Raw genomic sequence first — 15,280 nt, forward strand, 5'->3', positions numbered from 1 at the left:
CCGCATTGGAGCCGTTTCATAACTCAGAGAAAGCCTTCTTTGGCTGAGAGCAGAGCAGCCACTAAGGTAACATACATGGCTGGCAAAGAGCAAGCTAACACGGCCTTTGTTTAGGCCACAAGCCCCACACCATGGACTCTGAAAGAGCTTCCAAACTGACCTCCTAGCCTCAAGTCTTTTCCCCTCTCTTCAGCCTCCTCACTGCCTAAAACTTCATCTGCATATGTCAAAGATTTCCCATGGTGCATGGCCGGAATCCCAGTGCCACGGCATTCCAGGGTCTTCACTGATGGGTATATCTGCTGCCTCTTCCTCGGTGAACCCTCTGAGCCAGCAACATGCCACTGACCACCCACAGTGGCTTGAATACAGAGAAAACTCATACTTTCAGAGCTGATCTCAAATAGCCCTACTTCTGGGAAGCCTTCCCTCCAGCCTGCTCTAACATACACACAACCTGAAGCTAGAGAACAAGGGAGGCCCCCAGACCACACACTGAAATATTCTGCAGTCTTATACAGTGTTCTATCTTCTTACCTGACACATACACCTTTATAACAATCTGGGAGGCTTGATTTGAATTTAGAATTTTTGGCCCCTGTAGAGGGAACAGGAAGAAATGACCCTTAGTCCCCATCTCTTGCCCCTCCCTTCTCTTCCTACCCCTGGCTTTGCCCTCAAGGAGTCTCCTATGCATATATGTGGATACCCCAGCCCACATATGCAAGCTCATCTAGGCTGCCTCTCAGATCTATGGGGTCACACTGTTGGCATAGCCTGTCCTTGGGAAAACAGGCCCAGGGACCAGGACTTACATCCTGGAAGCAGGATGGAGACTTACAGGAAAGGGATTCCAAGGTCCCAGTTATCTGGACTATGTCTAGTAGACAGGGAAGTGCATGGGAACTGGGGGCACAGGCAGAGGAGGGCCAACCAGAACAGTATAAAGCAAGTAGCCCAGGGAAGGGTCCTATCCCTGACTTTTCTGGTCCTTCCTGAGCAGAATTAATCACTGCCTTTTCTGTCTCCCAGAGCAGCCTGCTGACAAGTTTAGCATCTTGTCATTGAACTGAAATTTTGTGGACACAGCTCATTACTCCAGGCCATGGGCACCTTGAGGGTGGGACCATCTGAAAACATAGCTCCATAACTTAATTGGCAGCAAATGACGTTTAAATTCTTACCTACAGAATAAAAAGTCGAGCTATTGTGTACATGTACATGTGTATGTGCATGTGTGTATCCACACTCCCTCTTAAATTAGTCCTCAGGTTCAATTTTCTCTTTCAATTAATTTGGATAGTACTTACAAGGTCTATTAATCTCCAGAAATCTATAAAATAACTGCTACTTTTTCATGTACTACTTACACTCACCATACTAACAAAATATATATTCTGAAACCCAGGGTTCTGCTCCAAAGGCTGTTTGAGAACAGACTATATATATTCCATCACTCTATCTTAATGTTCTGCAACTGGCTTCTCATTTTAAATAAATACCAAGTGACCTCTGAGTCTTGTCAGCCTGGTGATGCTATGTTAGGTGCTGTAGGATTAGGTATGTGAATAGGAATGCTCTACACTGCTGAGAGAAAATCCTAGAAAATGACTCTAGGGACCAGACCACAAAAGCAGTTCCTCTGGGTCTGGACATTAATCAACAGAGGGCTGAATTTACCATTTCCTGCAACTTCTCTGTATGGTTAGGGCTAGACGCCTACATCCTGGGGATAATAACACATATGCTCATATGTGTTACTAAATTCTGTTTCCTTCATTGACTAGACTACAGCATGGTTTTTGGCAGCCAAGAATATAGACTTAGCCCCAGAAGGCCACTTGGAAAATTGACCACCCAGCCTTTTCCTATAAATGGACTCGGAGAATCCTCTGGAGCTTCCAGCCACGAGTCACTAGCCAAGAACTGCCTCCCTCCACCTAGGAAGGATAGCTTCCTAAAAGAGGGATACTCAGAGGGCAGTGATGGAGGAAGGGACACCACATGGTCGGGCAGCAACATCAGAAACTCACAGACGGATGGATGTGGACGCTATGTCACCTTCCTTCACAACCTCATGGACTAGTCCGCTATACATAGAGAAGATTTTTTTTTCAAGGGTCAAGTGTTGACCCTCCAGCCCTGGAGAGCCAGGTTATCACTGGTCACAGAAGGTGGGTAATGAGGAGTGCATTCAAGAAAGCATGAAAACATTCCTGCACTTGCCTTCATCGGAGAACCTGCTCAGTTTACCTCCAAGTTACAGAGTACTGGCACAGCTTTTATGCAGAAGGAAAAACCCCCTTTTAATTCAAATGTCACAAGGTCAAAATCCTTCTCATTTAGCCTCTTATTTCATCTGAAATTGAATTAACTAGACTTACACTGAAAGCCTCAGTCTACAGATTTGATTGTTGCCACGTATTTCACTTTCCTCTCTCGGTAGACTTTTCTCTGTATCCCTCCGTTTCCCCTTGCCCGCTGTCTAATTAATGAACATGAGAGAGAGGAGAGGTGAATCAGGGATTTCTCTAGCTCACTGCCTGAGCATCTCAGTAATCAAGTGTTAGCTGACAAAGAGCTGAAGGAGGCAAGGGGGTTGGGGAGGGGCAGGGCTGCTTTAACAGGAAGAGAAGTGCTGATGGGAAACAAAGGGTTGGGCGGTACCCTAGTCACCACTCCCTGCCACCAGTTAGGATCCTGGCCCTGGTGGGTCCCTTCACGTCATTATGGGTGCTTCCTAACCCTTTGCTTCTTCCTTCTAGGATCCACACTCAGCACCTACAGGAATACCTACAGCAATCTGCTTTCCCCCTCTCTTTCCCCTTCTGTTCGGTTCTCCTCCTCTTCTTGTCTAGCTCACCTTTCTATTGTGTCCCCTGGCTCGCCCATTTGTTTCACAAGCCACAGCCTTACAGTCTCATTTTTTTAGCATGTTGAGATCAAAAGATCTCATTGGCTGGAATTAGACTGGGTTGATGAGGTAGCTCAGCCTGACCTGTATGGCTCTGCGAAAGTTCCCTAACCAGTGTCAGCCCCAGATTTTCTGTAAATGGCAGTCTTAGGGGCGGGGCAGTGTGACTGTAATGGCCTGTGGAAGACATTGCCCATCTGAAAACTGGAGGGGCTGATAAAGATAAGGGGGGCATGAAAAGCCACCGCACCAAGTCGCTCTTTGGTACCAGCACTGCTCTTGACCTCTCCAAACTTCAACTTCTCTGTTTACAAAATGAAAAGGTTGTGGAGAACAAGTGAGATAATCTCTGTAAAACACCTACACAGTGCCTGGTACGTGGCATGAGCTCAACCACTATTGGTGCCCCTTGTCCACCCTCCCCTGCCTTCTGTAACCTGGGAACACTTCCCTTGTGGCCTTCTGAAGTGGAGGCTACTCAGTGACTCCCCCAGGCCAAGAGAGGAGGGGGTTGGGAGTCAGAGTGCTGGACCTGTCACTTACGGCTTACTACTTGTGCGATGGGGGCAAGATAACCTCTCAAAACATTCCTTTTTCTTTTTTTTTCTGATTTTAATTGATTAATTTATTTTTCATTTTTATACAATTTTTAAAGGTTACACTCCGTTTGCAACAAAGCATCCATTTTGACTGGTGCAAAATGGAGAAAAAAATAACACATCATAGAGTTATTGGTAGGATTAAATGAGATATTAGATGTTAAAACAAAAGTCCTTTGTGAATGGTAAAATCCTCTGCAAATTTAGGCACTAATACTAACTCATCTGTCTTAAGAAATATTCGTGGAGAGACTTCTGTGTGCCAGGTACTATGCCAGGCACTGGGGACACAGTGGTGGATACGGTGGTCCTTGTGTCTCAAGCATTTGCATCACAGCCAAGGTGATCCAGAGGGAGAGAGACCAGCAGAGACAAATTCACGACAGTGTGAAATTTGCTATGTCAGGGATTAGGCAGAAGAAAGGAGTCAGAGAGGACTACTGGCAAGAAGGCAACATCTAAGCAACTGTCGGCCCAGAAAGGGTGGTTCTGGTTAGGAAAGAACATTCCAGATGGAGAACGTAGCATATATGTAAAAACTCAGTGCCCTGATAGAGAATGCCCACCTGTGGTCCCTAAGACTGTAGAGTTGTTCAAGGTGTAAGGCTTAAAGTGACCCTAGGAGGCCAGGCAACAGTCAGGGGCCTGGTTTTAAATGGCCTCATAAGCCCTTTCCCGTGTCTCTGGACAGCCATTGAAGGCCTGTAACCAGAGGTCTGACAGGACCTCTCTGAATGCCACACATGGTGCCACCCTCATTCTTAGCCCCTACTTTTTTGGGTCAGGTGACTCCAAGGCCTTTCCCCTCCCCCTTCCTATAAGTGAGCCTCCTCCTGGTTTCATTTACCTTTATGCCCATCCTTTACCCTATGGGAAATAAGTTGAATTAGCTTATTCTATCCAAATCCCCCTTGAACTTTTATTGAACCTGCCTTTCCAAGAACTGTGTTTGTTTTGCTTTTGCTCTCAGGCTGCAGATCAAATGGCATGCCAGCCACCTCCTTTATGAAACTAGGTTTGGCCTGTTAGTCACCTCTCCCTATTCCCCATATCACCTGGTCCCCAGTCTCTGTCTGTGGTAGGCAGAATAATGACTTCCCAAAGATGTCCACACCCTAATCCCCAGAACCTGTGAAAATGCTCCCTTCCACACAGAAGGGACTTTGTAAATGTGATTAAGTTAAGGGTCTTGCGATGGAGAGATAATCCTGGATCACCTGGGTGGCCCCAATGTACTCACAAGGACCTTGGAAGAGGGAAAAAGGAGAGTCAAGCAGAGATGAGAGTGATGCAGGCCATGAGCCAGCCTCTTGGAGCTGGAAAGCACAAGGAAACGTATTCTCCTCTAGATTCTCCAGAAGGAATGCAAGCCTGTTGACCCATTTTAGACTTGTGACCTCCAGAACTGTAAGGTAATAAATTTGTGTTGTTTTAAATCACTACATTTGTGGTAATGTTACAGCAGCACAGGAAACGAATACACCATCCTGTCTGTGCCCCCCTCACTCTGAGCCTTCTTTTAGGTGACCCAGCGATCCCTCAACTCCACTCCCTGCCCAGCCCAAACTCTGTTGTAGCTTTGCCCATCCTTTCTGTCCTTAATCCTTTCTGAAATTCATTTCTCCATCTGTGCTCTGGAATTCACTCCCAGACTTCCTCTAGCACCTTACTGTATCTAATATTTTCTCCCACATCTTCAATCACTTTATTCTTACTGGATATTGTTAAACCCTCCTTATTTCCCCTAAACTCCCACACTCGTGCGGTCATTTCCTACCCTTCCCTTCCACACACAATCCGTAATGGATGCCTGCCACTCCCCACTTCACCCCACAGACCACTGCCTCTCGTGGGTCACTAGTGAGTCCCCAGCTACCAAATCCAAGGTCAATTCCCATCTCCAATCTCCTTTAACTCCCTAGGTCTTGACCCTGTTGAGCCACTTTCCCCCTCTGGAGACCACACACATCTTTTTCTTTGTTCTTCATGGTCTTCACTCTCTTTGGTCTCTTTTGTTCATTTATTCATTTCCAGACTCAACGACGTTTTATTGAAACCCTATTAGGTGCCCAGCACTATGCTAGGGAGTTCATACAAATATGCAAACACACTCTTTGATCCTCAAGGAGTTTAAGGTGCACTGGGAGAGACGGACGTGGAAAAAATAGTGACAATATATTATTCTAAGGGCAAAAGCGAAGATGCATACCAGGTAACAGAGAGGTGCCCAGTCCTCTGCCCGACTTCTAGCCTTATTGCTCAAAGTGTGGTCCCTGAAGCAGCAGGGGCAACATCACCTGGGAACTTGTGAAAGGGCAGAATCGGGGACCCCATCCTAGACCTATTGAACTGAAACCTCTGGGGGTGAGGCTCAAGCCTGCTCTCCAGTGTCCAGGTCTCCCAGCCCAGTCCCCACTTCCTGAAGATCCTTTGCCCCTCTGCTCCACCTGACATAAAACTTCAACATCTTGCCTGATGCCACTCCCTTTGTGGGTCTTCATGGCACCTATTTTCCCCTAAGGTAGAACTCACTGCCCCCTGCCCCCCGTTTATACCTTTCGTGGAGCACTTATCACCCTGTTTAGTTCAGTTTAGTTTTATGAATGTTTACTGAGTGCTCTCAGATACTGTACCAAGATGTGGGATACAAAGGAAAAGAAGAAATCATGCCTTACCACGAGGAGCTTACAGTCTATTGTGGTTAATTATGCATATGACCATTCTTGCATGCCTTTCTTTGAATTTTGATGTTGAATCCAAAGGTTCCAGTCTTCACCTTAGTGTTGACTGGTTTTTCAAGTGGTGGATATTGATATTATCAGGAAAATGGAGCAAAGATGCAGCCATATATAACCTTGGCTGACCATTAATCTGTACTGTACACATGTCTTGGTGCCCTCCAGAATCCAATTCTACTTCCTCCTTCCTGGCAGCCTCTAGTTTCTATGTGAGTATCCTCAGTGTTCAGGAGAAGCTCCAGGGGTAGAGCATGTGTCTGAAACAGAGACTATCAGGACTTTGGTTTGGATGTTGTAGGAAAGCATACTGCTTAGAGAACCCCTGGCCCTATACGGAGCACACAAGGAGAAATCCTACAGAAAATGAAAGCCAACACCGAGAAATCAAAAATCTGAGAAATGGAGATACAGAAGCTGTTCTGCTCACATATTTGAGCCCCTGATCAAGTCTCATCTGAAGGTTTTTCTCCATCGCATGTGCTAATAAATTCCTTTTATTGTTTAAACCAGTGTGGGTTGGCTGTTTGGTTACTGATAATCACAAGCATCCTAATTATTACAATCTTTTACTTGAATCGAAAGAACAAGTAATTTGCTATCTAGAAAGTGAGCCTTTGCTCTCACTACAGTCTGATTTCCCCGTAAGTCAAGGCATGTGTAGGTCTTCCCCTTGGCCCTATCTGAGAAACCGTAGATTCCTAGGACTGCACGACCACACTGACCTTTCATTAAAGCTGTCCTGCAATGGCTACAGATTTGCACATTTGTTGTGTTTGTATTACTGTACTTGTGGTGGTTAATTTCATGTGTCAGCTTCACTGAGTCAGAGGGTGCCCAGATATTTGGTTTAACATTACTCTGGGTATGTCTGTGAGGGTGTTTCCAGATGACACTGGCATCTAAATCAGTAGAATGAGAAAGCAGATTGCCCTCTCCAGTGTGAGTGAACCACATCTAATTTGTTGAAGGCCTGCATATGACTGCTTGAGCTGGGACATCAGTCTTCCCCGGGCCTCAGGCTGGGACTTACACCCTCAGCCCTCTGGCCCTCAGGTCCTTGGACTGGAACTACATCACTCGCTCTCCTGGGTCCTCGGCTTGCAGACGGCAGATTGTGGGACTTTTTAGCCTCATAATTGCATAAGCCAACTCTAATTCCTCATGATAAATATGTATGTATGTATGTATGTACAGATAGATAGATTGATTGATAGATTCATTCTATTGCTTCTGTTTCTCTAGAGAACACTAAGACAGTATCCAACTTCTGCCACTACCTCCTCACTTTTATGACTCTAGAAAAAGTGAATGAGTGCTTTCATGTAAAGGTGAGCATGCACAGATACATGAGAGAGGAAAGCTGAAGTATACATCCTGTCCATATACCCAGAAACACACCCAGTTGTGTGAACCATCACGTATATAATGTAAATTTTACCTCCGGTTGCTTCCTCTTTGCAGCTACATGCAAAAGCCGTAAAAGATGGTACTGTTCTGGTTGTTCCAGCTGAGACATCAAGGCTAGGAGCTCTGTCAGGTGTCTGTTAATGGGCTGAGGCTGCTTATCGTACACAGCAGGTAACACCCTCAACAACATGGCATTACCTGTTGAAGGAATAATCACAGAAATGATGACTTTATCAGCCCATGAGCCATAAAATACCATTATTATCAATGCAACAAATTTTGGACTTCCTCACATATTAAATAGCACAGACTAATGGCCAAATCCTCTGCTAAAAATAACATGGTACCTTATTCTGAAAAATCACTAAATCATTATTATTATTTTATTTATTTACTTATTTACTTATTTATTTATTTATGGCTATGGGGTCTTCGTTTCTGTGTGAGGGCTTTCTCTACTTGCGGAGAGCGGGGGCCACTCTTCTTCGCGGTGTGTGGGCCTCTCACTGTCGCGGCCTCTCTTGTTGCGGAGCACGGGCTCCAGACGCGCAGGCTCAGTAGTTGTGGCTCATGGGCCTAGTTGCTCCGCGGCACGTGGGATCTTCCCAGACCAGGGCTCGAACCCATGTCCTCTGCATTGGCAGGCAGATTCTCAACCACTGCACCACCAGGGAAGCCCCTAAATCATTATTTAAACAGTTTCCATAAAAGGGAATACTTTATGATATGATCAGCATTATTATCTAATGAAAATTTTTCCTGAGTAATGCACCATGGGGAAAAGAAGATTTGACAGTAACCAGACGACACCCTTGAGAAGGAAACAGTTTCAATAAAGAATTCCTGACGAGAAACAACATTTGGATGCCGTTTAAATGAAAACTAAGCAGTGACATAAGCATGAATCTAAATGAAACTGAACTAAAAAAAAATAAAAGGGCAGAGGAATGTCTTCATGTTCCTGAGAGATACGGAGGCATGATTCAGACAACTGATATATGGAAACTATGCCTTATTTTTACGACTAGTTAGAAAAGTAGCAATGCAAATCTAGATTCTCAATTTCTGCACTATTTCAAGGGAAGTTTAGACTCAGGTTGTTTGTCACAGGTGATCTGCCTCAAAGACTTGTATGGACAACTGGGTTTAAAATGGCGGAACCTGAAGAAAAAATATGACGTAAGGTTTGCAGGGACTCATCAGCAAACAACATATGGGAAACATCTGCTTATCATTTTATGGTATGGATTTTTTCGAAAAATCCTCTCAAGAACTTAAATGTCTCAGAATTTGTTTCTAGGGATTTCTCGAACAAGAATTTTCTTGCTTCTATTTACTTTAAATTTGGCTCTGTATATAGAAGACTTACACAGAAAGAATCAAATAAGCAGTGATTATACATGTGTAGACCCTTATTAAATGGTGGGGACATTTAGATATGAGGATTAAGAAAAGAAGGCCAGAATTTTCAGAATATCTATGACCAAATTTAATGAAAGGGTGATCCTGGGTCATGGTGAATATATCTCGGTGACGATAAATAATAAGAATTGCTTTTTCCACACATGGCTCATAGAATTAGTCTCAAACAGATTTTAGTCATATGCCCACAGACTCCAAGGTATTGGAAATATTCAGGGTTTTTTTTTAAAATGTGAAAAACATTGTTTTATTTTGTTTTTTGTTTATTTTTACTAATTTTACTAAGAGCTTTTTCTTAAAGGATCAGGAATTGTCAATGTCATGCCGAATCTCTACAAAGCACATTAGCTCATAGAACTTAGCTATGTAGACATACTGATTAACTGCTGAAAAAGGTCACAATAAATGGAACTGTCATTGTAATTGAAGACAGGAACAATACTCATTAAAGGTCCTGGGACCCCTGAAGAGGGAAAACCCAGATTAGTCATCTTTAGCTGACTTGGATTTCGATCAAAGAATACAAAGATAAATAAGGGCTTTTTAAAAAATTTGAAACTGATGAAGACACTTCGTTGTAGAAACCCTATAAATTTCATTCATAAGCTAATACATTCTTCTTCATTATGAAATATTTCAAGCCATTAGACAAATATAGGCAAAAATATAAGGACCACTGGTGTGCCTACCAACCAGCTTTACCAAAACTCAACCTTGTACCATAATTGCTTCCCACCCCACTCACTTCCTTTTCTCCCCAGAGGCAACCACCAACCTGAAATTGGTATTTACCATCTTCATGAATGTTTTTACACTTCAATTGCATGTGTATATATCAATAAGCATTTACACTGTTCTTTGCATGCTTTAAAATCTTATATCAATAGTATATTGTACATATCTTTGTGCAACATATTTTTTTCTCATCCAACATTGTGTTGAAGTTTTATATCCAAGAAGTTCTCCTTCATTTATTCTCACAGCTGTATGGTATTGTATTGTATAAATATGCAACAATTTATTCATATACTTCATGGTTGGAAGATTTTTATTATTGTTATTATTATTGTTATCATTTGCTTTCACCAATAGTGCTGCAATTTTTAGACCTATTTCTTTGTGCATAAATGGGAGATATTCCCTTGGGTACTGATTCTGAGCTTAATGTGCTTAGAAACCACCGGGGCAACTTGTTAAAACACAGATACTGATTCAACAGATTGGAGGTAGAACCTGAGAATGTGAATTTCTAACAGGCTCTCAGGTGATGTTGATGGTTCCTGGACCACATAATTAAGTAGCAAAGCAGTGGGTTTTTCCCCGGGAGTTAAGTTTCTAGATGTTCCAAAATTTCTTTGTAACGTGGTTGTAGTAGTTTTCTATAGCTGCCATAAGAAATTGACAAAAACTGTGGCCCAAAATAACACAAATTTATTATCTTATATTTCCATAATACAAAAGTCTGGCATGAGTCTCACTGGGCTAAAATCCAGGTACTGGAAGGCCTGGGATCCTTCCTGGAGGTTGTAGGAAGGAACCGTTTCTTGGCTTTTCTAGCTTCTGGAGACCACCAGGATTCCTTGCTTTGGGGTCTCCTTCCTCCATCTTCAAAGTCAGCTACAGAGGAACCCTTTGACCCTGCTTCTGTCACTACACCTCTTCCTCTGCTTCTCTCTTCTGCCTCTCTTCCACTTAAGCACCCTTGTGATGACACTGGGTCCATCTGGATAATCTAGGATTATCTCCTTATATGGTAACCTTAATTCCATCTTCTGTGCAATTAAACACAACGTGTTCACAGGTCATGGGGATTAAGACGTGGATATCTTTGGGGAAGGGTTCATTATTCTGCCTACCACCACGATTATAACAATTTACATACCCACCAGGAGCATGAATGTTTCTGTTGCCAACACTTGGTCTTGACAGACATCGGTTTCTGCCAATCTGATGGGGTGTAAGATGATACCTCATTTTTTGTTTTAATTTTCATTTATTTAATCACTTGTAAGGCTGAGCACCATTTTTATATGTTTTCAGGTCATTTCCTCTGCTGTGATTTGGCCATTCATGTTCTTTGCCTATTTTCGATTGGGATGTTTGTGTTTTCTTATTGATTTGTAGAAGTTTCTCATTTATTCTGGACACTAATATTTGGTCTATTAGTTTTAAAGTTGCAATCCTAATGGAGTTGATTTTTAAATTTTTTATTTTATGGTTTATAAAGATTTTGTTATTGAGAAATTTTTCCCTAATATAATGAATATGTTCATAAAAATATTCTACTATATTTTCTCCTAAAAGCATTATGATTTTTAAAAAAATTTATTTAATTTATTTATTTGGCTGCGTTGCGTCTTTGTCGCTGCGTGCAGGCTTTCTCTAGTTGCAGCGAGCGGGGGCTACTCTTCGTTGCAATGCACGTGCTTCTCATTGCAGTGGCTTCTCTTGTTGCAGAGCACGGGCTCTAGGCGCACAGGCTTCAGTAGTTGTGGCTCTCGGGCTCTAGAGTGCAGGCTCAGTAGTTGTGGCGCACGGGCTTAGTTGCTCCGCGGCATGTGGGATCTTCCTAGACCAGGGCTCGAACCGGTGTCCCCTGCATTGGCAGGCGGATTCTTAACCATTGCGCCACCAGGGAAGTCCTATGATTTTGTTTCTATGTTTGTCTTTAATCCATCTGGATTTTACTTTTTGTACATATGAGGAAGGGATCTAATTATAAATATATATTTGTGTGTATATAAACAATTGTCCCAGATCAATTTATTGAGTGGCCAACTGTTTCCCTTCTGATTTGTAATACCTCTTTCATATATAAAGTTTCCCATGTATCTAGATCTGTTTCTGGTTATTTGTCATACCTTCACCAATTATATATTTTCTTCATTACAATAACTTTATAATAAATCATTATATCTCACAGGGCAAATTTCTTCATCTTCTACTTCAAATTCCTCTACTTTATATAAATTTTACCATTAGTTTGTCAACTTCCTTGAAAAACTAGGTTAGAATTTTTTTCTTCACATTGAATGTATAGACTAATTTGGAATAATTGACATCTCTGTGAAACTGAGTCTTCTTATTCAAGAACTTGATATATTCTTCTATGTAATTTTTTTATGTCTTTCAAAGTTTTGTGATATTAGCTGTGCCTTATATATCTTTTATTAAATAGATTCCTAGGTATTCCATATTTGTTGTTGCTATTGTAATGAAAGTTTTTGGTCTTTTAAAGATATTTTCTATTTATGTGCTGTATTAAGAAAGCAACTGATTTTTGTACATTGACCTTTCATCCAGCAAAAGTTTAGTTCTTTTATTAATAAACTGTCTTTAGAGTCTCTTAGATTTTCTGTATATAGATAATCAACTTATAATAACTGATGATAACTTCGTTTCTTTCCATCCTTATTCCTTACATTTCTTTTTTTGTCCTACTTTACCAGCTGGGACCTCAAACACTTTGATGAATAGAACCAGTGTCCACTGGTATCGTTTTGTTATTCCTGTCTTTAAAGAGTATGTTTCTAAGGATTCATCATAATGTATGTACATGTTTCTATACATTTTTGGTATTTACATTTTATCAGTTTAAGCTCCTGTCTTTTTCCTAGTTTGAATATGAATGAGTGTTGAATTTTATTAAACGATTTTTCTGCACCTGTCCACATGACCATATGATTTCTCCTTTAACTTGTTATTGTAGTAAATTAATGAATATTCTAATGTTTAATCAATCTTGCACTCTTAGAATACACTCAGCTTGGTTATGATGCATTTTAATGCATAGATTGCTGGATTTTGGCTAATACTTCATTTAGAGCTTTTACATCTATATCCTTAAATGAGACTGACTTGCAGTTTTCCTTTCTTGTACTGACCTTGTCTCTTTTTAGTATCATACTTACTAGACATATAAAAAGAATTTAGTGCATTCCTGCACACTCTATTCTCAGAGGCCGTTTATATAAAATGGGGATTATGTGTTCCTTGCTTGGTAGAACTTGCTTATCAAACCTTCTGAGCAATGTTCCATATATTTCATCATATCAAAATTTAAATTATGTAGTTTAAATTTCTGTATCCTTTCACAGTTTTTTTGGCATTTGAATGATCAGTTAGATGACAGAAGTGAACCTATCAGTTATGAGAAGTATGTTAAAATCTATCTTTATGATTATGGATTTGTCAATTTCTTCTTATAAGTCTGTCAATATTTGGCATGTTTTTTTGAAAGTACCAGATAGTTCTGAGATATCTTCCTGGTAAAGCATTTCATCATAATTTAATTGCTCTCTTTGCTTTAAAGTCTACTTTTGATTGATATTAATACAACTATGCTAGCTTTTTCGAATTGCCCTTGTTTGGTATATTCTCTCACCACTTTTAAATTTTTTTGTTTTCGAGATTTCTAGATTCTTATGTTTTATGTGTGACTCTTGTAAGTGACTTATAGCTGGACTTAAAAAATATTTCTATCTGACAAACATTTATCTCTTAACTGAAAGTTTGTTTCATTGATATTTATAGTGATTACTGGTATATTTGGATTTATTTTTATGTTACATTGTGCTTTTTACTTATCTTGCTCTGTGTATGCTTTTCTTCCCTACTTCTCTACTTCCTATTGAATAGGTCAAGTTTTTTTTTTAATTCACTCTATTCCTTCTATTTGGACATTTTATTTCTTTTTGGTTTTGGTGGCTGTCCTTTAAAAGATAAACATTCTTGAACTAACAAAGAAAAATTAATTTTCCTGTCTTGAACAATGAAAGGATTTTAGAATTACTTTCTTAGCTCTTTCTTCCAGTTCCTTAATATTTTCTTCAGCTTCAGCCTAATTTGTCATTTAATCCATTCCTTGAATTTTTAAAAAATTTCAATTAACTTTTTTTAATTCTAGAAGTTATATTTAATTCTTTAAAAAAAATCAGTGTCTTTTTCTTTTTTCATGTTTCCAATTCCTTCTTGTAGATCTTAAATCACTTTAAACACACTTATTTTCTAGTTTCTAGCTGATATTTTAAATAAATGAAATTCTTGAGGGAAGGGTGTCTAATCCCTTTTGGTTTCTGTTGGTTCTCATTTATGGTGGATTGTTTCCTCATATGTTTAAATATTTTTTATTATGAATTTATTTTTACTGTGTCAGATAGCATACATTTGAATCTGGAACATGTATGAGGGCAGGCCCAAAGTCACAAACTCTTAGAGACCCTGTAGAGTTCAGTCAAAGAGAGCTGTGCTTACTTCTCACTTTCTTGTGCTAGGGCAGAGACCAACTGAAATCCAATAGGTAACTCCTCACCCTGGCCTAAGCCTTGTTCCATATGGCGATTAACACTTGGTTATCACAGAACGGATAACATGTCCACCCCTTCACCTCCCCTGGGGGGAGGGGGCCTAGCATCAGCTCTTGGGCTTACTGGTTTGTTTTTGGTTCCCTCTCTTTGGCCTCTGGATATTTTCCTTACTTTATTGGAAGCTTATTTGTATATTTAAAGTTTTTATTATTATTCTAATGTAAACACATTTCTAGGTTTTTTTTTCACCAGAGTTTTCAGCTTATATAGATCTCCATATATTGGCAGAAGCAGGAATCCCTAAATTTACTTTAGAAACATGATCTTTGACTCTAAGCCTACTGAAATAATATATCCACATAATTTCAGGTTATGAAAAGAAACATACCTAAAGTCAGTTAATTCCTTTTCCCCAGCTCCTTCTCATTTTAGGTTTACCAGTTTTGCTGTGTTTGTCATTAGAAAGTCCATTTATAAAAGTATAGTTGCAACTCCAGAAGGATTAAAGGTGGAATAACTTGGAATGGATTTGCCTTCTAGAGCCATACAAATTTTTACTGTGTTGGTTTCTCTTGAAATCAGAGTAACTTTCACAGTTTAGACCTGTAAAGCTGTGTACAAAGAAAAGTGAAAAAAAGTTTTCTATACATAAAGGTTGTGAAACAATGCGAGTGCACACAAAATGCTGAAATGATGCTCTTGCTTTCACACCTCTATGCCTGCTGAATTATTTCTCCCCCTAATACCCCTCCCCTCCCTCTCATCCTTCAGTGCTACCAATTCAAGTTACAACAGCTAATCCCCAGGGGGAGACAGTCCTAGCCCAGTCTCCCCACCTCTTTCCCCTCTGACCCTCTTCCAATTAATCTGACTGCAGTGTAAACCTTTGTGGTT

The 15,280-nt window shown here is 40.6% G+C and overlaps 1 protein-coding gene across 7 annotated transcripts in view; it reads right to left on the bottom strand.

Annotated features, from left to right (window-relative positions):
* The window catches only part of VEPH1 (ventricular zone expressed PH domain containing 1), a 292,646-nt gene that overhangs the window by 217,774 nt on the left and 59,592 nt on the right, over nt 1-15,280 (bottom strand). For all 7 annotated transcript variants that reach the window (XM_036850356.1, XM_036850354.1, XM_036850355.1 and 4 more), the window contains exon 5: nt 7,690-7,856. In XM_036850356.1, coding sequence (XP_036706251.1) covers nt 7,690-7,856 — 167 coding nt within the window. The remainder of the gene's footprint in view (nt 1-7,689; nt 7,857-15,280) is intronic.

This window comes from Balaenoptera musculus, chromosome 4 (assembly GCF_009873245.2).
Source record: "Balaenoptera musculus isolate JJ_BM4_2016_0621 chromosome 4, mBalMus1.pri.v3, whole genome shotgun sequence".
NCBI lineage: Eukaryota > Metazoa > Chordata > Mammalia > Artiodactyla > Balaenopteridae > Balaenoptera > Balaenoptera musculus.